We start from the raw sequence: 26,574 nt of genomic DNA, 5'->3' as shown, positions 1-26,574 counted from the left end.
ATTTTATTTCATTGACTTTATTATTTTTAATGATTAATTTTTAGCTGCATTTTATGTCGTTCGCTGTATATATGTCTATTTATATCTGTTTCTGTGTATATACATTGAGAGCAAGTTCTAACCGAAGTCAAATTGCTTTTATGTATTAATTTCGTTTTATTTGATTTGATGTTATGTTATGTTATGTTATGTTATTTTATTTATTTTATTTTTATTTTATTGACACACAGGGCACTTAGTACAGTGCACTGATTCTAGCCGGAACTATTTTGGTAATGCACCGGAAAACTTGGCACCTGTACAGCAAAACAGCTGCACCGGTTTCAGTCCAGCACAGTAGTTTGCACCTAGAAGTGGGTTTTCTTTTCCACTAACGTACCTCAGACGATGAAAGCTGTCAGGTGAATCGCATTAACGTAAATACGTTATAGTATTTATGTTTAAAAATATTACAAAACATAGTTTTATAATAAATTAAAAAAAAAAACTCGCTGTTTTTTTTTTTTTTATTATTATTATTTTTTTTGACAGGACTGAAACAGAGTTCATGTCAACACGATTTTTATCAGACTTTTTTTTAACGTCTCACAGGGAAACATGGTGCCGTTAAAGAGAAGAAAAACGGTCCCCTCGGATACCGGAAGCACCGGGACGGACGGGGGTCCCGACCAGGTTCCCTCAGGTGGTTTTATTCCTGCTGGAGAGGAAGATGGGGGCCAGTCGAAGAGCCTTCCTCTCCAAACTCGGACGGCAGAAAGGGTTTCAGGTGGAGGAGGTGTTCAGGTGAGACAAGAGAAACTTTATTTATCCCAGACTGTGGAATTAAAGTGTCACAGAGGCAAAATGTAGGGAAGTAAAATCAACCTGAACGAATGAGATAGATTCAAACACGAGGAGGTTGTGAGCCTAAAACTACAGTTAAGTAACAAAAGGAGAGATTAAAAAGTCAAAATTATGAAATACAAATGTAAAATAATGAGATACCAACCCCCAAAATGTAAACATCATACAGCTTAAAATCAAGAGTTTATTCATTAAATATGTTTTTTTGTTTGTTTTAAATGTTGTGTTTTTTCAGCGGAAGTGTCACATGAGATAACATGTAGAAAAGTAAAATCAATCCGGATGAATGAGATAGATTCAAACACGAGCAGGTTGTGAGTCAAGATTTACAGTTAAGAAACAAAAGGAGATAAAAAAAAAAAAAAGGTCCAAATCAGGAAATATAAAGTTAAAATTATGAGACATCGAGCAACAATTCTGACTTCTGAACATCATACGAGCTTAAAATAAAGGGTTTTATTAAGGAAATGTGTTTATTGTTGTTGCTTTCTCAGTGAAACTGTCACGCACGTTATTTCTGAGAACAACTACGGCGATGAGGTGAGGACTTGGCTGCACTCGCAGGGCGGAGGTCCGGGCCGAGCGGCGCCGGTTCTCCTCCTGGACATCAGCTGGTACACTGAGAGCATGCGGGCCGGCCGTCCTGTGGAGATCCTGGACGCACATAAACTACAAGTACGATTGATTTTACACAACTCTGATAGAAACACGACAAACTGCCGAGAATTACAAGAGCCACTTTAGAAAAGGAAATGTATTTATTTAATTTTGTTTTATTACTTATTTTGTCTTTTAAAAGCTTTAATGTTTGAAGTCTGTCCGATTGTTTTCATTCTGTTTAATGTTGTGCAGCACTTTGACTGACTCGTGTTGTATTTAAATGTTCCGAATGAATAAAACTGACTTGAAAACCTTTTCAAATTACGGACAAACTGGATACAGAAAATACTCCACATTATTTTCAGATAGAAAACATTTATTGACTTTGTGTTTGATGAGAGAAGTTGAATGGGAGTCTATGGAGGCTTTTTGGAGCCAACCTCTAGTGGCACTCGGTGGTATTGCAGCTTAAAGCACTTCTGCATCGCCCAGAGCTGGAAGCTACGAACACTTTTATATGCAGTCAATGATTGGAGCCAGCCCCTAATTGCCCTCAGTGGTATTCCACTTTAAGGCACCTCACTATCTGTTTCACTTTTGTGTCTTTCAGGAGCAGCAGACGAGTGAAACCGAGGTCGTTTTGTTCTTGGTATCGAGCTACGCCTGTCAGAGACGGACCACTCTGGACAACCAGAACTCCACCGTGACTGTACGCGCCGACGCACACGCCTCTGACATCACGTTGAAATGTAGATCCCGTAATAAACTACTTCTCTGTCTCAGGATGCTCTGTCGCTGCTGGCTGAAAACGCCGAGCTCAGCGAGGAGGACGGGCGAGGCGTCGCGTTTCGTCGGGCCGCCGCCGTGCTGAAGGCGCTGCCCGCCACGGTGACAGACACGTCACAGCTCAGAGGGCTGCCGTGCCTCGGAGAGCACTCGCTCCGAGTCATCAGAGTCAGTTTTATAAAAATACATTTAAACCTTCCTTCAGCAGCTCCAACAAACTAAATCTGATCATCTTGTTTTTTTACCCTCTGGTCTCGCAGGAGATTTTGGAAAATGGAGCGTCGAGCGAAGTCGACTCTACCAAACAGTCTGAGCGGTTCAAAGCTCTGAAGGTACGTCAGCTCTAAATGTAACTTTTATGCTCTATCAGAGGTGTTTCCAAGTCCTCAAGGAGCCCCGAGAAAAACCTGAAGGAAAATAAGTCAGGGACATGTTTGCTGTTCTTTTTCTTGTGAGATTTTCACGATTTGACCTCTTTAAAGCTAAAAAAAAATCCTTCAGGTTAAACAGTGAACAAAGAATATGTCATTGAGTCACATAGATGCTGTCCTCCGCACACCAGGGGGCGCTGCAGTAAGAGTGTAGCTAGAAGTAGACACCAGAGAGCAGAAATATTCTGTTACTAGTGAAACTACTAGATTTAAAATGTTCACATAAATCTCCTCTCCCGCCCCCCCCAAGTTTTTTTGTCACATTTTCTGATAGATAAAGATGTATAAATTTTATACATATGTATAAAAAAAAAAAAACATTGAATATTTATCGATAAATGTTCTCTGGACATTTTTGAGTCTTTTTCTCATATGAAATATAAAAAAAAAATTTCACTTGTGAAATCTGCAGTTTGACCTCTTTAAAGCTTTAAAACTCGTTCAAATGTAAACAGTGACTAAAAAAAATCTGTTCTTTAAATGTCTACAACTTCAGCCATGAGATGAAGCTTTGTTTTTTTTCTACGTAAATCCTTAATTTTTTTTACATTTTATTTCATGTTGGATTTATATTCTTTGCTGCTTTCGTTCTTTACACGCGTTTCAGGTTTTGACGGGTATCTTCGGAGTCGGAGCCAAAACAGCCGACCGATGGTTCCGAGAAGGAATACACGACCTCCATCGGCTGCGAGCTTCGGGACAAACGCTGAACCGAGCTCAACAGGCAGGTGTGTGGCCGAATAAACTGTATTTAATCTCTGGCTTTGTCCTAGTGAAGGACAATAGTTCCTCATGCGTCGTCGTCTTTTCAGGTCTGGATCACTACGACGACCTCAACCAGCCGGTCTCCAGGGCCGAAGCCGACGCGATCGGGGGACATCGTACGGAACGCCGTCGTTTCCGTGTCAGCGGAAGCACGGGTCGCTCTGACCGGAGGATTCAGGAGGTGAAGGAGCAAAAAAAAAAAAAAAAAAAAAACCATCCACACACAGCTTTATTATTTTATAATTTGTCATTTGACATTTGTGAGCTGTGTGTTATTTCTGGGACTCTCCTGAGAAACGTCTGCGCAGCAGTTTTAACAGAAACACGACTCTTGTTCTGTTTCCAGAGGGAAGCCGGCGGGACACGACGTTGACTTCCTGGTAACTCACCCGGAGGAGGGCAGAGAGGTCGGACTGATGCCGAAGGTCGTCTCCTGGTTGGAGTCGCAGGTAACTTTTTTTTTTTTTTTTTATATGCGAGTCAAGTTGGATCTCCGCTACAGTGTCAAAACAGAGACTCTTCAGCTTTCATTTAATGAACCCCGTTGCCATGGCGCCACAGGTGTTTGTGTTGTGTTTTTCCTGGGTTGCAAAAAGACGCAGTAACAGACAGGTAACTGAAACAAACTGACAAAGAGCGAAGAAGAGCACACAGACTAAATACAGCAAGGAGGGAAGGACAACGAGGGACAGGTGACACTAATCAGGGGGCGGGGCCAACAATCATACAAAGGACAGGAAGTGAAACAAGACAAGACACACAGGTGACGAAAGCCACATTTATGGGAGATAAACTGTCCCTGCGTTCCGAATTGCATACTATTTCTTTTTACTTTTAGTACATACTGCAGCTACCCTTAAAAAGTATGTACTGTTGCATGTAGTATGTGTACAATTGGGAATTACTACTTCATCATAAAAATGCGTCTTGAACTTTGACCCACTTTGTCGTATCCGTTGCGATCTGTAGTGTGATATTTGTAGTAAAAAGAAAAAGGATGCGATTTGGAACAAATACGCTTCCTTTTAATGCCTCTTCACGTCTTCTTCTTCTTCTTCTTCTTCTGTGGGTAAAAGATTTTAAGTCAGACCAGCTCGAGTATCACGCTGGCCTGCAGACTGCAAAATACGACCAGATGTAGTAGGACATCCTGGTACTTTTGGCATCTTACGTTTAACATACTAAGTATTGGGACATACTAAATATTTTTTTGGTGTACTAGATAGTACGGTAGTATGTACTGGAACGCAGGGTGTGAATGAAATAAAGCAGAATCTTCCTTTAACTTTGTTTTAGTTTTTTCTAAAAGAGGACGTTGGTTTCATTTGTGTCTCTTCAGGGTTTCCTGTTGTACCAGAAAATTACCAGAAACTCCTACCTGGAGTCCAAAGACGGTCCCGGTCGAGCCGCCTCCAACATGGACCGCTTTGAGAGATGCTTCTCCATCTTTAAACTCCCCGAGGGGGAAAACCGAGGAGCCGAAGAGCCGGAGACAGAAAACGCTTCACGAACCGAGACGGCGAGACGGTGGCGAGCCGTCAGAGTGGACCTGGTTGTCTCTCCCATCAGCCAGTTCGCTTTCGCTCAGCTGGGCTGGACGGGGTCGAAGGTGACTTCCCACCTTTTTGAAACGGCTTCCTCTCTCGGTTTCACGACGATTAACGCTTTCGTATTTTCTCTGCAGCTGTTCGAACGAGAGCTGCGGCGGTGGGCGGGGCACGAGAAGGCCATGTCTCTGAGCAGCCACGCCCTCTACGATAACAAACAGGTAAACGCAGCAAAGACCTTCACGCAGGAGTTCCTCATCGTCAGCTTCCAGAAGTTTGTGCGAACCCAATTCCAGAAAAGTTGGAAGCGTTGTGTAAAATGTAAAAAATAAAAGAATTCAGTAGATTTGCAAAATCACATAAACACAAGTTGAATTCAAAATAGACCAAAGACAACAAATATATCAAATGTGGAAACGGAGAAATTGTATTGTTTTCTGAAAATGTTTGGCTTATTTTGAATTTGATGGCAGCAACACGTCTCCAAAATAGTTGGGACAGGATCAACAAAAGACTGGAAAAGTTGTGTAAAGAAAAAAAAAAACACTTGTAAAGCCCTATTTTAAATAAAATATGGGTTAATATGATTTGCATTCTGTTTTTATTTTCATTTTACACAGCGTCCCAACTTTTTTTAGTTTTGTATTTTAGAAAGGCAAACGTTTAGGCACACTGTCGTCTATTTATTTACTGACAGCCGATTCCTCTCCCTTTACATTTTATACCTGTTGTCTTTCTGCTCTAATAATAATTAAAGATATGATAATTATTTAAAGGAGCAAGGACCGTTTTTGTTTTCTGTCCCACAGAGTAGATATCTCAGAGCGGCATCAGAGGAGGAGATATTTGCTCATCTCGGTCTGGAGTTCGTCCCTCCGTCGGAGAGAAACGCCTGAAGAGCTGCAGGAAGGAGGAAGAACCGGCCGAAGGCGGGAGGGTCGGAGGGAGGACAGGTCTGTGATGGTCCAGGTGCGAGTGACACTTTAAATACGATCCAGATATATGTCCTCGCGCCGAGGGGGACATAACATGCTGTACTGTGGCTACGTAACTACCCTGGCTGTACCATAACAGCCGACTCAAAGACGGCACCCGCTCGATTCAATGAAACCTGCTCGCTGCTTCGTAAACGGCACACACACACACAAAAAAAAAAAAACGTAATCTGCTTCGCGGAGGAAATATAAAGTAAAGTAAAGTCAAATAAACTTGGACAAAATAAGTAAATAAAAGACTTGTATAAAAAGTAAAATGTTAAGTTGATTGACAGAAATGCACTTTATTATTATTTATTTAAAAATGTATGTTTGCTAGAGAGTTAAAATACGTAAATACAGTACAAATAAAAATGCAAGAAAATAAACTAGATGCAAAATATATTAATGCAAAATGTATATTTTAATGGTAGAAAATATATAATAAAACCCCCACAAAAGTAAATGTGAAGTAAAAAGTAGGCTATGCTAACAGCATTTAGCCTACTTTCCATTTTGGGGATTTTTGCTGACTCATGCTCGCATGTAGCGCCTCACAGAGTAAGAGTGGGTAATATCCATAAACTGTATGTACAAATGTTAGTGGTCTCCAGGTCGGAAAAGTGAAGCTAATGCAGAAGTGCCTTAACGTGCAATACCACTGAGCGCCACTAGGGGCTGGCTCCAAAAAAAACAACCTCTGGTTTCAACAGACTCCCATTCAACTTCTTACTTAGAAAGAAATATAAATGCATAATACAATTTAAATAATGTCCAATACATAAATAAAATGGTAAAACAAAAAGGTTTTAAAACTGATACATGTAAAGTCAAATAAAACCAAGTAACTGCATTTGGCGGTTTACTTTCCCCTTTTTGGGGAAAATTTTGCTGGTTCTTACTCGTCTACAGCGCCTCCCTGAGGGTAAAAGTGAGTATTACAATCAGGAAAAGGTTGCCTTTTTTTTTTTTTTTTTAAATCTTTAATTCATATTTAAATGTATTAGTTGTATTTATTGTTTGAGAAATTCAATATATTCCAAATATTCAGATTTTCATTCATTCTGGTCAGACAGACAGATAAAATACTTTAATGTAAAGTAGAAACCATTCAGTTGTACAGTTTCTTTTGTGTTTCCGTACAGTTTGTATCACCTCACATGCAGCATCTAACATTTTGTATGTGTGTTTTGTGTAAAAGGAACAGGACGGTTAAACGTATTTCCCCACAAACACACCTGTGTAACAATGACCCAAATTCAGCAACTTCCTCTCAAAACAAAACCACACAGAGACACAACATGAGATTTCACTGGTGAAAGGAACATTTACTAAGAAATATTAAGAAATTTAAAAAAAAAATGATAGTGCTTGTAAACTTCAAATATTTGTAGTTTTGAATGCTGATAATTTGAAGACCAGTATTTGTGTAATGTATTGTAACGCTGGCCTCCACACACCAGGGGGCGCTGCAGAAAGAGGTTAAGTAAAAGTGCCAGAGAGAAAAAATATTCTGCTTCCAGTGAAAATACTGGATTCAAACATTTAACTTGTGTTATCAGCAATAAAATAAAAAAAATAAAGACTTGTTTCAGAATATTCTGGATTATATTGTTGGAATAAAAATGATGTAGTCACCTCAAACTGTACATCGCTATTTATTTCTTATTTATATTTTGCTTAAATATTCAGCAACTTGTTTTACTGGCAATCAAAGTATAGATGCTGGCCTCCGCACAGCAGGGGGCGCCGCAGAATATAAGTACTAATACCAGAAAGCAGAATGTTTTTGTTACTCGTGAAGATTAAAAATGTCTTCAAAAAATATTGAATTTTATTTCCAGAAGAGTTCAAATACTCAGTTTTTAGTATTTATCTAAAGCTGCAGAGATCAACAGATAATTAATCACCAAATATTTTGATAATTGATTCCTAGTTTTGAGTAATTTTGTCAAAGAAAAGCCTCAAAAATGTTGTAAAATCCAGCTTAATGAAAATGACTTTTTTTTTTTCTATGTATTTTTTTTTTTAGACCTCCGTTACATTAAACTGAACATGTTTTGGATGTCCGACCGATCATGCAGAATACCGGTCGACACTTTTCAGCGTTTTCGGACATTTTAACCACCAAACAACTCGCCGATCGATCGAAAGAAATAATAGACGCAATAGACACAGAAAATAATTGTTATTTTCAGCTCTATTTAAACGACAGAACTGTTTTTAAATGACAGAAATTGCTCAGTATTTGGTCTGCGGAGGATCGTGTGTGTGCGTGTGCGTGTTTGTGTGTGTGTGTGTGTGTGTGTGTGTGCGTGTGTCTGTGCGTGCGTGTGTGTGTGTGTGCGTGCACGTGTGTGCGCGTGTGTGTGTGTGTGTGTGTGTGTGTGTATGCGTGTGCGTGCGTGCGTGCTTGTGTGTGTGTGTGTGTGTGTGTGTGCGTGAACTCACAGGCGTTTCCTTCACCTCTTCCTAACAGCCTCATTAACCTCTAACTACCAGTGTAACATCAAAGGCCGCGTCGCAGCTCGTACCTCCATCTCCTCTCTCGCGTCCACTCTCAGCGACGTGTGCACACACTTCTTGCAGCAGACGAACGTTTCCTGCAGAAATGCGGTTCGATTTTTCGCCCCTTTCGAAGACCGCCCGACCCGTACGAAAACGCCGACGCGGCGCCGCGTCCGGAGCTGCGACAAACTCGGAGAGGAGGAAAAGGAAGGTTCATTTTCTGCTCCTCAATCACCATCGACAAGTGGGCGTTTCCGACGCCGAATGTGTGAACCAGAAGGGAGGCGAGACTTCGGAGTCCGGGCCGCTGTGAGAACCGAAGAGAGAAAAAGACAAAATATTCAGTTTTGCTTTAATTCATGACAAAGAAAAAGCATCAAATCTATACATTTATATATCAAATCGTCAAATTTTTGTATTCGTGCTAAAACTAAAAATGATTCAAAATAACAACGATTTTGTTATCAAAGTATTTGACAATCAAGTTTCAGCTAATCACTGCAGCTCTAAATAACGAATATGTTCCCCTCAGCATGAAAATGTAGCCCTGGAACAAGAAAACAATATTTTTTTTGGGGGGGGGGGGGGGGGGGAATTATGAGAATTATTTACCTAAACAATTTAATGTACGACTCGTAAATAACATGAATAAATATTTCCACAAATATTCCCGTGAGCTTTTGGTCACTTAAAGTGAATTTATAGGAACATTAACTGTTTGTAAATTACCTGTTGAAGATATTTATTTACGGTGGTAGAAAGTAGTGAAGTATATTTACTCAAGTACTCAATACTTTCATTTTATGCCACTTTATATCTCTTCACACCACAATTCAAAGGAGAACAGTGTTGAACTTTATACTTTACTTAAATGTTTTAATCCTCATTTGATCTGGACAATAATTTTTCAATTAATCGATTTAACATTTAATGTATTCAATATAAAAAAATATATTTTTTTTTTTCACTGATATTTGACAAAGAAAAGCAGCAAATCTTCTCGCAAGAGGCTAAAATCTGTAAATACTTTGCAGTAACGCGTTATCAAAATAGTATCCTGGACTAATTACTAACAAAATTACTGCTTCAACTTTAACTCCACTGCATTGATTTAATCCTTAGTTTTTTTTAGTTACTTTTTTAAATTTAACATTCAAAACAAACCGATGGTGCAAGAAGCACTGAATTAGTTAAGCGAAATAAAAACTCTCAAAGCTAACTTTCTAAGTATTTTCTACTCCATTTTATTGTTTCATTTATAGTAATTCATCAAACTTATTCATGTTTTCGTGTAAAATCCTAATCTGAAAAGTAACCACACCTGTCAGAGGAGTGAAAACGATATAATATTATAAAGTACAAGTATATAAGTACTTGAATAAATGTGTTTAGCTACTGCACGTAAAAAAATATTGCGTAATTTAAAAACGGTGACGTCGCCGTTACTAATTACAGCACTTATTACAAGTTACTGAAAGTATTAAAAGCCCAGTAAGCGGTCAGCAGGTGGCTCCACGTACCGTTGACGTCATTCGGACTCGAACCACCGACCCGCGACGGGACGCCCGCAGAGGAAGTTGCCGTCGGAGCACGTTGATGCTCCAAAACTCTTATCTACGAAAATATTTCGCGGACCGATGAAGCTAACACTAAACTGTCCGGGAATAAACGCGCAGCCCTGCGTACGGCGACCGGCACCAAGCCGTCTTTCCGCAGGTGAAGCGCGGAAGGCTGGATCACGACGATTCAAGGCTGCCCGCGCCGCTTCTGGTCCCTGGACCGTTCGCCACCGTCGACAAAAACGCACGCAGGACGACGATGACCCGAAACGGTGAAGAAAATCGACGGCGCACGACTCCGAACGGACGTAATCCGCCTTTTGACAGCCGGCTCCGGTCGGACGCCGGACCTGAAAACGCCCGACGCTGATTCAGAGAGACGCTGACGGTCCAAAGTTCCTCCCGAAACGTACTTTTTTGTTGTTGTTTTTATCTCCACCGGCTCTGTGAATGTTTAAATGGATCTACTCAACGGAGACTTTAATCTTCATAACTGAGAATGGATTTATTTATTTGCTTTTATCGGCGAATGCAGAAACCAGTCCCTTTCAAAGGCTTCGCGTTGTTTATCTTAACGTTTTTAGTGTTGCAGGGAGTTCCTCCGTCGCCCGTCATAAAAACCTTCAGGTGTGCTCCGTCGCAGCCTCCAGCTTTAAATTTCTACTCGTCCACCGCCAGCAGGGACCCGTCCCGCTGGCCCCATCAAAGCCCGGGTTGCCTTTGATGAGATTGATAGGGATCAATGGGACAGGGGAATAGGCCTTAACTGACTGTGTTACAGACGGGGGCGGGTAACTGCTGGAGACTGCCGGCAATGGAGATCAATGATTATTAGGTGTCATCACCGCCTTGATCTGCATGGAGGAATCCATTCCGCATCAGACGGTCCTTTTTTCAGCTCTTCTTTGTCTTTATTTTAAACAAGTCTGCACATTTTTTTTTTTTTTTATTTTTTTTTTTTTACCGTCAATAATTTCCACCGACTGACTGCTGCAGCTTTAAACCTTCATTGGAGCACCAGGCCGATTAATCCGCCGCAGAAAATAGTTCGTTAACAAATCCACTGTTTACTTCTGTTTTGGTAAAACCTGCTAAAATCTACAGCTGTTGAGTCGAGTCGAGGTGTGTTTGTGTCCATAATTTAGCAGCAAACAGACCCATTAGAGATGAAAGAGTCTGAACGGAGCCAAGGATGACCACACACACACACACACACACACACACACACACACACACACACACACACACACATCACGGATAAGGAGCATTAACACACAAACATGTCGCGCACAATCAGACTTGCAATCAGACTCACACCGTGTCTGTTGGTTTACCATGTTTTATGAGGTTAAATAAAGCACACAGAGACTCTGTGTTTGAGAACAAAAGACAAGAGACGTCAACAAACAAAATAATCAGACAGAAACTGTTGGAGCAAAAAAAAAAAAAAAAAAAGTGCAGCCAAAAAGACGCAATCTCAAAAGAGTCAGTTCACTCAAATAATAGAGAAAAAAACAATCTTGTTCGTGGACGATGTCATCAAGAAGGAGGAGACGGGGCGTGGACTTTCTGAGACTAAACAATGGCGTGCGATGCGAAAAATTGTGCGATAGAAATACGATTGTGTCGCCGTTATGTGCGAGAGAGCGCTCTGTGCTCCTGTTGGACGTAGGAGAAGGCTACGGGCCGTAGGAGTAGGAGACGACTACAGGACGTAGGAGAAGACTACAGGACGTAGAAGTAGGAGACGACTACAGGACGTAGGAGAAGACTACAGGACGTAGAAGTAGGAGACGGCTACAGGACGTAGGAGAAGACTACAGGACGTAGAAGTAGGAGACGACTACAGGACGTAGAAGACTACAGGACGTAGAAGTAGGAGACGACTACAGGACGTAGGAGAAGACTACAGGACGTAGAAGTAGGAGACGACTACAGGACGTAGAAGACTACAGGACGTAGAAGTAGGAGACGACTACAGGACGTAGGAGAAGACTACAGGACGTAGAAGTAGGAGACGACTACAGGACGTAGGAGAAGACTACAGGATGTAGAAGTAGGAGACGACTACAGGACGTAGAAGTAGGAGACGACTACAGGACATAGGAGAAGACTACAGGACGTAGAAGTAGGAGACGACTACAGGACGTAGAAGTAGGAGACGACTACAAGACGTAGGAGAAGACTACAGGACGTAGAAGTAGGAGACGACTACAGGACGTAGGAGACGACTACAGGACATAGGAGACGACTACAGGACGTAGGAGACGACTACAGGACGTAGGAGAAGACTACAGGACGTAGAAGTAGGAGACGATTACAGGACGTAGGAGACAACTACAGGACGTAGAAGTAGGAGACGACTACAGGACGTAGGAGAAGACTACAGGACGTAGAAGTAGGAGACGACTACAGGACGTAGGAGAAGACTACAGGACGTAGAAGTAGGAGACGACTACAGGACGTAGAAGAAGACTACAGGACGTAGAAGTAGGAGACGACTACAGGACGTAGGAGAAGACTACAGGACGTAGAAGTAGGAGACGACTACATGACATATTGTTACATATTGTTGTTGGTTGTTTTTTTTAAATCTGTTTTTCACGTGAAACACGAAGTTCCTCAAAAGACAAACAGATTGTCTCTCTGTCTCTGGATGCTGCTGCGTCTTCGTCCAGTCTCTCTCCGGTCTGTCTGCTTCACATCAAAGGTCAGGACGGCGATGACGAGGTGGAGCAGATACTCGGCCATTCACCCCTTCATGCACCATCCTGACAGACGGAGGTGACGGAGAGAAAACAAACAACCCCTTTGAACTTTTAACTGTACCAATCAGCAGGCCGCTGGTTTTATCTTCTGACTCCTGATTTAACATTTTGCTGTAAGCGAACGCTGACCTGTTCTTCTTTTTCTTTCTTTTTTTCCATTTTCATCAAATTCAATTATAGTTTTTGGAGGAAAAAAAAAAAAAAGGTACAAATGTATTTACCGCTGACGGACCTTTAGGTTGTTTGATCGGGATTTAACTTTTGTGCACGAAGAACTGATCCTATGATGACTTGTACTCAATTAACGACAAAAAAAAGTGACCATTTCTTCGTGTTTTATTGGACGATTAACAGGAAATAGAAGTTACATGACAATAAAAAAATATATATAAAGGTCCTGCGCTCAAACCTTTACTGTATAAGAACAAAAGTATCATCAGCAAATAAAAAAACATCGTTCAGCAGGTACAGAATTAAAAATGCTTTCTCAGTAAAAATCTCCAAATATCATTCATTTAGAAATTATTTCTTGTTATTTTAAGAATACTCAAAGTCAAATAACTATTTAAAATCCTGCTGATGTTACAGTAATGAAAACTGTACTTAAGTATTAAAATATAAGTACTTCATGCAGGAAAAATATTACTATGTGTTACATTATTAGGTTATTGGAGTCTAAATGTCATTTTCCTATTGTAGCTCAACATGATGAAACTAATTATAAAAGATTTTATACACAGTTTGGTAGTTTAATTTATAATATTTCATCATATTTTATAGACCATCATGCGTTTAATATAAAATTGTAATCTGGAAAGTTACTGCAGCTGTCAGATAAATTTAGAGCGGTGAAAAGGAAAAGATTTCTCTCTGACATGTAGTCGAGTAGAAGTATAAAGTAACATAAAGTAGAAGTACTTGAGTAATTAGTTACTGCATATATCTTTAATCTGAAAGTACAAACTTTTTAAAAACTCAAGTAAAAGTACTAAAGTATTATCAGGACAAAGATTTGTTTGTTTAAGTACTGCAAACTAAAAAGTAGTCCATTACAAGTATCCTCAAAGAACTGCATTTAAAACCCTAAATCAGTAAAAGTACTGTTATCAGTTAAAGTATTAGAGTACGTGATGCAAGAAACTGCAAATAAATATGTTTTAGAAAGTAAATGTGTTCCTATAGATTAACTTCAGTATCATAATACTGTCAGAAATATACAACAACAACAACAACAACAACAACAAAATACCATGAAATATAATAGCGTTACTGTTAAACCATTAGTGGAGGAAGTTCTCGGGTGATTCACGAAAATAAAAGCATCGATACAACCATGTGAAAATGCGTCTTTACAGGTAAAAGTGCGGCATTAAACCCTGTGACCGGGTTCCACCTCGGTGCTTATTAGCGCCGCTGACAGCGCCATTACCTGCGGAGAACTTTATGGGTTCACGCGGGGCTCAGAGGACATTAACAGGTTCCGAGGTGTCAGTCCGCCCAGTCTCATGTCGGCCTGCGTCGGTATCAAAGCGCTCGGCGCCTTTTGAAGTGTCCCAGTTTCAGTAATGAGTTGTTAGCGCCGGCTGTCCTCTCCGCCGTTTGCGCGTTTCGAGGGGGAGGGGGTAATGGGGGATGGCGGGGGGGGGGGGGAGAGGTGATATATAACTCGCGCTTATCATCTTATCGGCGGCTGCGCCTCCGTGATTGAACTTATTAATTCTTTAAAAAAAAAACCCGCAACAGTGTGTTTAGCCCACGCACACCATTTGCACACAAAACAGCGCCCGCATGCCGCAGACGGCGAGGGCGCGGGAGAGTGACATCAAGAGCCGCCGTCCCAGCTGGATCTTCATTACGAAGAAGTCCTTATCAAGTCCAACCACAGATCCCAGCTTTGACGTTAACAGTTAAGACACGATTTGAGGCGCCACAGAAGAGATGGAAACACCAATTTTTTTTATTTTTTTTATTTATTTTTTTTTATCTTAGGGAGAAGTAACCGAGTACTCTGAATACTACTTTAAAGGGTGACTTACTTCAACTCAGAGGGAGATGTTGTACTTACTTAAGTTTCAAGTACTGTAGCATTTACTGGAGTGTTTTAAACCCTTAACGGATTGTACTAAAGTAAAAAAAAAAAATAAAAAAAATGTGTCACTAAAGAGTACAAATGAGTAGTTTACACTGTAAAAATTTTATTTTTTTAAATTAACTTCCTGGCAGCAGTAGTTGCCTGTATATCATACCACAGTAGAAATTACTATAAAACTACACCTGTATATCGAAGTGCAGCATTTGTTACTATAATCTATTTTACAGGGCTACTGTATACCTAAAGTAATAAAACATGACGATAAACTTTACTTTAGGAACACTTTTCTGAACTTGCGTCACAAAGTGCTTCACATAAAATAAGCCATTAAAACAAAACAATGTGAATTTAAAAAAAAATACTTCAAATCCAGCAACACAATTGATCGTATAACACAAATAAAAACAGTATAAAAGAAATAAAAGTGGATGACTCGAATCAAATCGAATCAACAAAGCATCTCAGATAAAAGTTTGTTTAGAGATTTAAAAGATGTGATCTGCTTATTCCATAACTTGGGCTGTGTTTATATTACTGCACTCGTCAATAAATTACATTTATTTAGCTGTGAAAACAACGTCATTAACCCTAAACATACTGTATACATCTTAAAAGAAATAGTTGAAAATACTTTTTTTTTTTTAAATGCAAAAATCATCTACAGTGTGCAGTTAAAGTGAATTTTCTGGGTTTTAAAAAGCTGCTGTGATTAAACTCAAGCAAAGAAAGTTGAAGATTTGCAGCTTTTCTTTTGTTTTCTACCAAAAAACATTTGGTCAATTTGTGTCAAACTGCTCGTCATGTCCGTCAGTTTGTGATAAACGACTTTGAAAATGTTTAGTTTCAGGTAAATAAGCGCCATAATGAGCAGTGAGTGACTCAAAGTGACGACGCCGGCTGATCCCGGGATGATCCTGAGAATAAACTGTCCGAAGACAACGCGAGCACTGACGGCTTTTCAGCTGCTGTGATTTAGAGCTGATCCCGCAACGACTTTACAATCGGTATATTTAAATATGGGAGAGTTTTGTGGGACATTAAAGGATTAATAAGAGTTTAAGTAACATCAGAGACACTTGATCTGTTTTTTAAACATCTAAACAACCAAATAAACAATCATAGACTCTGAGCTTCTACTTCAGTAAAAGCAGAATTGTTCCAAATTGCTCCTTTTACGTGTAAAAGTCCTGCTTTTAAAACCTTAAAGTACAAAAGTATTCTCAGCAACATGAAGTATTTGTTCTGCATGTGATCAATATGCTGCTAAAGTAAAAGTCAGCAAAGATCGACAATCATTGAAAAAAATACTTTTATTTGACTTTTTTTAATTGCGTTTTTCAAATGTTTCAAAGAATTTATTCCTTTTTCTTTCTGCATTTGAAAGTTACTGCACAGACAAAATAAATTGCAGGTAAATTCTTCTGTTTTTCTAAATTCAAATTCATCTTTAAGTCTTATAAAATGAGACCAACAGTCCAAAACCTCAAAGACGTATTCATTTCCATTAAATAAAAAATAGAGAAAAGCAGCAAATCCTCACGTTTGTGAAGCCGCAAGAGCGACATCTCGACTTTCTCTGCTTTTAAAATATGATGTAACTCCAGTTACATCATATTACAGATTACTGTCTGTCAATGAAATGATCTAAGTGTTATTTTAACTGTATCATGTGAACTTATCAGCAATAACAGATGATTAAAAACAGAATGAAACACGTCTGACAATGAAATTCAAGATGCTTTATGCACACAGGTTCATTTTAGGTCTTTTTTTATTTTCTATCCATTTACTTTGTTTTCCAAAGTCCCCTCGGCTATTTTTTTGTTTTGTTTTTTTGAAGTCTGAATTTTGTCAATTTAACAGAATCCAAAGCTGCTAGGAGGTAAAAATGTAAGAAAAATATCACAAAACGGTGCAAATCTTAAGTCATAATCACTTAACATTTTATATTATTACAGATAGTGTGTATTCACGGATGAATATCTTACATAGACAAGTGATATTTCTGGTTGATTTAAACTATTTAAAATGGTAAATTGTCCTTATTCAGAGGATTGTGAAACCTCCCCACCCCACCTCACCTCAGGCCTGGTGTATTTATGGTGGAGGAGATGCAGACAGTTTGGGGGGTGAGGAGAGTCTATTATCTGTTCTGGAGGCAGGAAGGATGGTAGGGGTGTGTTGGGGGGAAAGAGAGAGAGAGAGAGAGAGTGTGTGTGGGGGGAAGATGGGGAGGGGGGAGGCTTCCCAGACTTACTGGAGCCTTGTTGTAACAGCCTGAATGGGACATCTTAATTACTCCAGTTGTGAAAACTAGAGGAGGAGGAGGAGGATGTGTGCTTTGATCTCGGGGCTCCGAATGAGGATGGAAGTCCTTTATAAGTACATGTAGAAGAGGCAAGACTCATCAGAGGAGACTCTGAAGTCTCGGCTGAACTTTTTCTCCACCCGCTTTTAAAAGGATTTAATCTCTTGCAGCCATGAGAGGAGACTTCTCCATCGAGTGGATGGCCCAGAGCAGCCAGCCGGCCGGGCACCTTGCCCCCGGCATCCCGACCTGCGCGACCGACTCGGAGAGCCTGCCTGGTTTTTACTGCCAGCAGAGGTCAGAACATTCACCCCAGCAGGAGCAGCAGGAGCACCAGGAGCAGCAGCAGGAGCAGCAGGAGCAGCAGGAGAGCCCCAGAGGCCTCCAGCACCGGACCTGCGCCGGTGACCCAGGTGAGAGATTCGGTTTCTGTCTGCACTCGGGTGTTTCTAGTGGTGGAAACTGGATTCCCCAAATCAGCCTTTTCTCACTTTGTGTTTAAAATAAATCCGCAACAAATCTTCAAAACAGTGGAAACTAGATGAAGTGCATTTACTCGAGTACTTCTGAGGATTTTCATTTTATGCTGCTTTATACTTTTCAGAGACAATATTTCATGAAATCAACGCATACTTACTTTATAAATGTGTGTTTTATTTGATCATTTTAAGAGATTTTTTTTTTTTTGGCTACTTGAACTCAGTATTTTATATTTGAACTATTTTAGTATCTGGTTTGGTTTGATCTAATTTTGTATCTATTTTTGTTATTTTTTTTGATATATGCAATTTCATTTTAAAGTATTAGTGAGTTTTTCTTCATTTGTTGAAAATTTGGGTTATTTAAAATATTTTACAAATTTATGTTCAAATAGTTATGCACCATTTATTCATATTAAATATGGCTTGTATCACATACAGTAAGACAGTAAAAGTATCAAAAGTATGAGTCCTTTTACTCGAGTGAAGTATCTGAATACTTCTATTAGCAGCTTCGTGTGAATCTGCATCTTGTTCTAAATGAACTCAAAGTCATTTCTTTTTTTCGTTTGCAGCGACTGAAGCTGATTTCAGCAGCGAGACGGAGGAGGAAACCTCCGGCTACGAGAGCGAAGGCGACCGCTCCCCCTCGGCCGCCGCCACCCGCGGCTCCACAGCGCCGCTGTCGCCCCTGGTGGGCAGGAGGCCCCGGACCGCCTTCACAGCGGAGCAGATCAGCAGCCTGGAGAGGGCGTTCAAGAAAAACGCTTACCTGGGGACGCAGGACAAAGCCGAGCTCTGCAAGAAGCTCGACCTGTCTGACAAACAGGTGACAATTACCTGTCATCAGTGTGTGAGCTCAATAGTCAATATGTGAGCGATCACCTGCTGAGAACATTTTCACTGCATTAGGTTTTTTTTTTTTTTTTTTTTTTTTTTTTTAACTTATTTTGTTATTGTGTTTCTACAATTAAAGAACTTATGTCTAAAACTCTGTCTAAAGTTTGTTTTGATAAATCCCCCCCCCCCAAATGATTAAATTCAAGACTTTGAAACTGGATTTAAATTGTCATTTTGGTATAAAATTAATATGAAAATATAATGGAACAGTCAACTAATCAAAGGAAAAAAGTACTTTGAACTTTTTTCATCATAATTATTTTTTATTTTTTTTACTTTTTAGGCATGTTGAATTTTTTCACTTGCACTAATTTTTTTTATATTTGATTTGTAATTTGAAATATTTTATAGACTTTTTTTACTTTAGTTAATTTTATTTGCTACTCATTTTTTATTACCTAATTGGAACAGGATCCAATTTTTTAATAATTATTTCAAATTTTCCTTTTATATACTTATATTTTGAAATAGGTTTTTTTTTTTAAATATATTGAAAAAAAATGTTTTTGACTTATTATGTCTATTTATTAGGATTGAATATAAGTAATTTAACCTCAGCATTTTTTAAATACTGACTTTGAACCTTCGCTTCCACAGACAATTTTCTTTTAGGTTAAATAATTTAAAGATCTTCAGTGAAAAATTTTCCTCATGAGATAGTTTTTTTTTTTTCTTCCCCCCCTCAGATCAGAAACTGGTTCCAGAACAGGCGGATGAAGCTGAAGCGGTCGGTGCAGGACGCCCTGGCTCACGCCTGCCAGGCCAACGTTGCCTCTCAGCTGATGCATTACTCCGAGCTACAGGCCTACAGGCCGGGGCCCTACCCCATGTACCACTCGGCGGTGGACCCCGAGGGCCCGGCCCCGACCTCGTACGTCAGTCCACACAGACTGCCGTACAGCTCCTCTGCGCCCCTGAACTCCTTCTACCAGTACGGCAGCCACCCGGGAGTCGTGCTGCCCTCGATCTCGTCTCACCTCCAGGCGTCCTACCCGACGTACGCTCAATACTACTGATCGATCGCTGATGGAGACGATCAGCTGTCACGTTCTGTCGACGTCACCGTCACGGGGTTAAAAGAAGAAACCCGGCTACACAGAAACACAGTTACTGCTTTGAAGCTTGAATCCTGCTCATCAGTCAAACATGGTAGTGTGCAATAATATTTTTTTTGTGTCTGCTGTTCTGTCACTGAATTAAGATTCAAATTAAAAAAAATATCACATTGTCAGATGTTTTTTTAATCTTTATTATCTCAAAGTAAAATATCACTGGCTATGCATAATGTTTCTAGCAGTTGAAGTACATTTACTTGAATACTGTACTGGATTAAAACATAATTTTGATTGGATGGGGCTTTGAGTTACATTATAAATGCAAAACTATTGTGATTATATTTTTTGCTAATCTAAAGTGCTGCACTTTGAGGTACTTGTAATGCACTAAACATTGCAGTTGTAGAAACAAACTAATAAAATGAATCTAAATAAGCACTAATTTCAAGTACTTTAACTTTGTTTCCAATTATTTGTTGAGGTTTTTTTTGTTTTACTTTTCTGTTTTTAAATTGCATTTGACTGAGTTCTACTTGCCAATAATCACTTATAAGTAAAGTATGATTAATTGATTGATGCCTGGAGAAGACTTAGAGGATTTAAACCTCAACGCAGGAATATGTGTTAAATCCTGACTGTATTAAAACTTCTCGTCTTCGGGACTTCAGAAGCGTCTCAGGTCTCCCGTCTGTCACGTTCACATGTCCACATGAAAAGAAAAACACGCAGCTGCCGTAGCATGTTACATCTTCAGTTTCATCTCTGAACCCACAGGTGCTGTTGACAGGTTGAAGCTGCAGGAAGTGCAGAGATCAAAGTCAGCCTGAAAACGGAACTGAGCTGCAGGAGGAACCGCAATGCCACCTGTGGGCAGAGTTGGGTAATGTAACAAGAAGGATGCAATTAAGTGTAGAAGAGAAGTATTGACCATTTTCTAATTGTATTTCTTCCAATCCAAACTTTATTACAAATTCAAAAGTCCAAATAAAAGACGAAAACATCACAAAGAAAAAAAATTATATTAAAAACTCATGAAGAGATGGCTGTACCAGTCAGCTAAGTAAAGTACTGTACATAAGTAGAGCTTAGAGGTATTTGTATTTGTACTTTTTACACCACTACATCTATTTGACAGTTTCAATGACTGATTACTTTTAAAAATAAAATAAAATGTTTACATGAGATTCTCTAATTTATATAAAAAAAAAAAAATACATTAAAATTGTACATACAAAACATGTAAATAACTAATCAAAGCTTCACCAGTGAGTCAGTATTATTATATTTGGTCAATGTCATTTACTAGAATTGCGCCATAGAACTGTTTTGCACCTATAAAAACGTCTCTTTATTTTTTCAGAATATATTTTCCATATAAACGGCATGTAAACGTTATGCCGAAACATTTTACCAAATGAAGCCACAAAATTTAAAAACACAATTTTTAACGTGTCATAAAAACAAGGAATTTTCACAACAGGATGAAAAAAAAAAAAAAAAAGGATTGACAAAAAACGAAACGGAACTTCAGTCTGAGCCAATGGCTGAAGAGAGGTATTAAAAGATGGCCTGGTTATGGAAATCCATGGACCAATGGGAATGCCGTAACCGTGGGAACTGGTAGAAGTGGCACGTGGTTGGGCCAATCACAACGTCCTCCGAAGGGCGCCAGTGGGGAGCGAGAAGGGGGCGCGCGCTGGCCGGGTGCACGCAGAGAGCAGCTACGCAGGAGAGGGGCAGAAGGCGAATGGTGGAGTTGAAGATGGCGGATGGCGACAGCGGGAGTGAGCGCGGTGGTAGCAGCGGTGGAGGAGGAGGAGGCAGCGGAGGCGGAGGCGGCGGCAGCGGCGGCGGCGGTGGTGGTGGTGGAGGCGGAGGCGGAGGCGGCTTCCAGCACTTCCAGAGGGACCAGGAGACCCAGGAGCTGGCGTCCAAGCGCCTTGACATCCAGAACAAGCGCTTCTACCTGGACGTCAAGCAGAACAGCAAGGGCAGGTTCATAAAGATCGCCGAGGTCGGGGCCGGGGGCTCCAAAAGTCGCTTGACCCTCTCGCTGTCAGTGGCCGCAGAGTTCCGTGACTACCTCGGAGATTTTATCGAGCACTACGCCCAGCTGGGGCCTAGCAGTCCGGAGCAGATAGCCCAGGCCAGCGTGGGTGAGGACGGCGGGCCCAGACGAGCTCTCAAGAGCGAGTTTCTCGTTCGGGAAAACCGCAAGTACTACCTGGACTTGAAGGAGAACCAGCGGGGGAGGTTCCTGCGGATTCGGCAGACCGTGAACCGCGGACCGGGCTTTGGAGTCGGGGGCCCAGTGGGCGGCATGCTCGCCGGCCAGACCATAGCCCTTCCGGCCCAGGGGCTAATTGAGTTTAGAGACGCCCTCGCCAAGCTCATTGATGACTACGGGGGAGACGACGAGGAGCTGGCCGGGGGCTCGGCCGCCGGGGGCTACGGCGAGCTCCCCGAGGGCACCTCCATCATGGTGGACTCCAAGCGGTTCTTCTTCGACGTCGGCTCCAACAAATACGGAGTGTTCCTGCGCGTGAGCGAGGTGAAGCCCAGCTACAGGAACTCTATCACCATCCCCTTCAAAGCCTGGAGCAAATTCGGAGGCGCCTTCTCCAGATACGCCGAGGAGATGAAGGAGATCCAGGAGCGGCAGCGGGACAAAATGTACGAGAGGAGAGACGAGTCCGAGGGGGACGACGTGGACGACGACTGAGGAGCCCCCCTCCCACCCCCCACCACGGAGCACAACGCTGTTAGTCCAGTTACACGACAGATCCGCAGTGTAGGGGTATTTTTGAAAAGAAAAAAAAAGAAAAAACGAGGGAAAAAAAAAGCAGAAACGACAGATAAGTGCATGACAAATCGTGCTGTAATAGCCTACTAAAGTATCGTGGCGTTTATGTGCAGGGATTTATTGGTGTATTCATCTAAAGTCGGTAGGGCTGAGGGGTTGGAGTGGTTGTGTGAATCTCTGAAAGTGAAACATGTATAAATGAGATGTGTCTCATTGGCTGAACAAAAAAAAAAAAAGAGTGAGTTATGATTTATTGTTTTAAAAAAAAAAGAGGAAAGAGAGAACCTACTAAAACCAGCAAGTTTTGTTTTTTTTTTTAAATTTTTTTAATTATTTTTTTATAACTAGAAATGAAGCCAATTAACGCTTTCCTGTTAGCAACAGATTATATTTCCAGAGTGAGGACCTTGTTCAAGGTGAAGGAGAGAGCGCTCGAGCGCTCGAGCGTCCATCCGGTTCCGGTCCAGGTTCAGTTTGTGGGCGGTCCAGGTCCAGTTTGTGGGATTCTTGCAAGTCAGTCAGTGGAACCCGAGAGGAATGTATAGAAAGCTGCTGTCACTTTCGTGGATGTTGTGCGTTAGACATGTCAGCAGATTGGAGAGCTGCTAAAACTACCGCGCAAGCATCTGCAGCATCTGCGGGCCGTTAATCGGGAAGATTACCCAAAAAAAATGTCAAGGGGAAGTTACTGAGGGGATTATCTGTAAGCCCGAACAACAAGGGCCTCGTGGACTAAATTAAATATTTGACTCCAGTAGTCAATTACAGCTGGGTTTTATGTTATACATACAATCTTAGCGAAGCATAGGTCATATTATTTTCAGTAAGATTCACTCAGCGAGGAAGGAGCGGTGGGTTTTCTCACACCAGAGCATCCCTGGTGTTTGAGAACAGCTGCCAACGCGCGGGGCGCGGACCCCCCCCCCCCCCCCCCCCCACCACCCCCGCGGGGGGACGACGCGGATACGTCACTACGGGACTTGGAAAAAGATGCTCATTTTGTCCCCGCAAACCCGAGACGAAAAGGGTCCAAATGTCCGGCGTCGGAGACCCAACGAGCCTCGGCCGCCTCGTCCAGCCGCAGGCCGCTTTTCTTCCAACACGTGAAGACCCTGGACACAAACGCATTGATAGATGTTTTCTTTTGTTTCTCTTTTCTTTTTTTCTTTACTGTTTTGTTTTTGTTTTCCAAAAGAGAACTATATTGAAATGAGATTCTACTTATAGGAAAGATATTACCAAACAAACCAGCAAAACATATTTTCAAATACTTATAAAGAAAATAAATGTATTGTCTAAATGAATTTCAAGACTAAAAAAATAAAAAAAGGTTAATTTCTTAAAACAAACTTGTGACTGAAATCTCCAGATTATTTTCCAGTTTGTGCCTCGAGTGAAAGTATAAAACTTCTTTTAATTAAACGCAACTCTAAATGTAACAATGTTGTGACTGTATATTTTTAATCCCCTGTACTTAAAGCCGGGTTAGCAGTTAGTTTCTTGGTGAGTTGGTTTATTATTTGAGCTTCAAAATGGCCGAAAATGGTGACAAAATCGAGACGAAATCTATAGGTTGTTTGTTTTGTCCAAACAGACCCAATTACTTTCAAATTAAAAGGATACAAAATACAAAAAAAGCAGCAAAGAGAGCTGTTTTTATCTGATAAATCACTTTTAACCGCTCCTCGTCACGGTTTTATTTGAAATTTTCTGTTGCCGTCTCCTTTATTATTTTGGCCCGAAGTTGCGTGATGCACCGCAAAGAAATCCTTACTGGCAAATCCAACAACATCAAATCCAGACCAGGATTATCGTACTTTTACTGAAGAGGTCGGTGTGAGGATTTAAAAAGATGCAACGTACAGTGTTTATAAGGCCTCAGCCACATGTTGAAATGGATCCCGGTGTGGCAGCCAATCATCGTTTTAATTATCGATTAACTATTGTGTTTCTAAAAATGTCCGAAAGTCCTGAATTTGTCAAAAGAATTTCAGTTCACGGTCAAAGAAGACAAAACAAAATCCTCACGGTTTTGCTTTAAAATGATCCAAGTCAGTTCATCAATCAGCTGATTAATCAGTTGATGGTCTTGTTTCGGCTTTAAATGGACCTTTTTGTGTTATTTATAGATCAGGTTTTGCTGCGTTTAATTTGTTCAGCTTCTCGTGGTTTGGTTGAAACCACGTGAAGTTAAACTTTTGCTTTACAGTTGAACTTACAAACCACACATGGAAAAAAAATAACGTGGTTGAGGTTCGGCACCAAAACTACTTTGTCTTGCTCAGAATTTGGGATCTTGTTTGGAGAATAATCCCCCGACCCTTGAAAAATATTGGCGGGTTAATTGATGATAAAAAGAATAGTTTTTTAGCACAAATGAATTTTTTTTTTTTATATATAAAAATTGTCCAATTTGCGCCTATCAAATGTGAACATATGCCTTTATTCTGAGGCACGTAGGATAGTAAAACTCTTTATTTGATTGAACTAAAACCTTTTTATACCAAAAAAGGTCAAAGGTCATCTTTACTGTGAAATCATAATGTAAAAGCCCTTTCCTGTCCGTCATTCAGCACCATAAAAGGACCAGAAGTGGAGACTGTGATCATATTCCACATTTGGTCAGATATTGAATTGACACCAATCTCGATCGAACTTATTTCAATTTGGCACAAGCGTTCACTTTGGTCCCAAACATAAACTGATACGATTTTGTCCCCACGTCCTCCCATCCCTGTGAACGTGATATCTCAGGAACGCCTCGATGTAATTTCTTCAAATTTGGTACGAACGTTCAATTGGACTCGATGGTGAACGGATTCGATTTGAGTGGTCAAAGGTCACTGTGAACTCCTGTGCGTCCCATTGTTGCACCCTGAGTGTGTGACACTAATCCTGGGTGTCCACCTTGAAACTGTGCTGATTGTTTAGATCTTCTGTGTTAGATCTTGAACGTTGTTTGAAGCATCCGCCTTTTAGAACCTGTAGCTTTCTTTTAGCAACATCCGTATTTAAAGCATCATCCGCTGCCGTGGCAACAACTTGGCGTTCTGTCAGAATCAGATTTATTGGACAAATTCCTTAAAAATTTTCCCTGCATATATATTGTGAGTCTGGACAGGCGTGGAGGGACATTGACACTTGGCTAGTTTGGCGGCGTTACAACCAGGAGGCGGCGATTCTAGTTTTTTTGTTTTTTTTATAGCTGAAAGATTTACTGGTAAATCTTGAATATAACCGTCACCTGAAGCCCTGACAGGAGTCCAGTGTCAAACCGTAGCTACAGCGAGGAACACGTGCTTTACAGTTGCTCTCCTCCCACACACGTTTTTTTTTTTTTTTTTTTTGGGCATGGCGCAGCAGCTGCCTCTAAAAGTTAATAAAGATGTTCGCAGGAAGCGGCTTCTGCGCACAACAAGAGCTTGTTCTTGGATCATCGGCCGGTCGGTCGGTCGGTCGGTCTGCGGCCTGGTCCCTCGGTGCTCTTTATCAGTTGAGCGTATTGTGTGGCGGCATACAGCCCAACTTGTTGTGTGGCTCTGGCGTGAGCAGCAGAAAGGGGGAGGCTTCAGGGTAATATGACTCCCTCTTCCTCCTCCTCCTCCTCCTCCTCCTCCTCTCACAGATCTGCTCTCCTGTCGTCGGAGCTGGTTCTTCCCCACGTCCTTCCGGCAGCTGTCGGGCACCCATGCGTACGCTGCCTGGGTGTGCTGACAGAGCATGCGGGCTATTTTAATGTAGGAGGCCTCCACAGACTTGACATTCCTGCTCCAGGAGTCAGCTGTGCCGTGAGGACCTCATTGCCTGAGGACGAAGCCGTACAACAGTCCGATTGTGCTGAGGTCTGCTGCTCACATGCTGAAACACACTCTGGGCTGTGTGCAGGCAGGTAGCAAATTAGCGTGTGTCAGCAGCAGTGCAGCGGGTCAGCAGGTCAGAGGGGCTCGTTAGTTGCTCCCTAATTGTTTTGTTTTTTTATTGCTCTCTAAAAGATAAACGCACGATTACCGCCCAATAAATCCTCGTGAAATTAAACGATGTGAGGACGCGACACCAGCGGGGGGGGGGGGGGGGGGGGGGGGACGTAACACGTCCTGAAGACTTGAGGTTTACTGACCCTTCGGCTGGGGCGAGCTGCAACCGACGGGGACGTCAC

At 41.2% G+C, this 26,574-nt stretch overlaps 3 protein-coding genes across 3 annotated transcripts; all 3 read left to right on the top strand.

Moving 5' to 3' along the window:
- The first annotated feature begins 306 nt into the window (after nt 1-306).
- On the top strand, nt 307-7,653 carry polm (polymerase (DNA directed), mu). Its single transcript, XM_069166190.1, is given in 13 exon segments — nt 307-666; nt 668-783; nt 1,338-1,518; nt 2,054-2,152; nt 2,227-2,397; nt 2,490-2,561; nt 3,268-3,388; nt 3,473-3,531; nt 3,533-3,606; nt 3,772-3,874; nt 4,765-5,034; nt 5,110-5,193; nt 5,782-7,653. Coding segments are annotated over 13 exon segments (1,506 nt in total). The 5' UTR covers nt 307-597; the 3' UTR covers nt 5,869-7,653.
- ved (ventrally expressed dharma/bozozok antagonist) lies at nt 5,877-20,473 on the top strand. Its single transcript, XM_069166212.1, has 5 exons — nt 5,877-5,925; nt 17,352-17,594; nt 18,236-18,489; nt 19,247-19,709; nt 20,390-20,473. Exons 2-4 carry the CDS (start codon nt 17,354-17,356, stop codon nt 19,574-19,576), a joined length of 825 nt encoding a protein of 274 aa, XP_069022313.1. The 5' UTR covers nt 5,877-5,925; nt 17,352-17,353; the 3' UTR covers nt 19,577-19,709; nt 20,390-20,473.
- An 809-nt stretch (nt 20,474-21,282) lies between these two features.
- Nucleotides 21,283-23,767, top strand: purbb (purine-rich element binding protein Bb). The gene has a single exon (XM_069166201.1). It carries the CDS (start codon nt 21,363-21,365, stop codon nt 22,335-22,337), a length of 975 nt encoding a protein of 324 aa, XP_069022302.1. The 5' UTR covers nt 21,283-21,362; the 3' UTR covers nt 22,338-23,767.
- The last annotated feature ends 2,807 nt before the right edge of the window (nt 23,768-26,574 follow it).

This window comes from Embiotoca jacksoni, unplaced genomic scaffold, assembly GCF_022577435.1.
Source record: "Embiotoca jacksoni isolate LCO1_2020_lvr unplaced genomic scaffold, fEmbJac1.0.p SCAF_10, whole genome shotgun sequence".
NCBI lineage: Eukaryota > Metazoa > Chordata > Actinopteri > Embiotocidae > Embiotoca > Embiotoca jacksoni.
The sequence above is the reverse complement of the archived record's forward strand: the minus strand, read 5'-3'. Positions and strand labels throughout refer to the sequence as shown.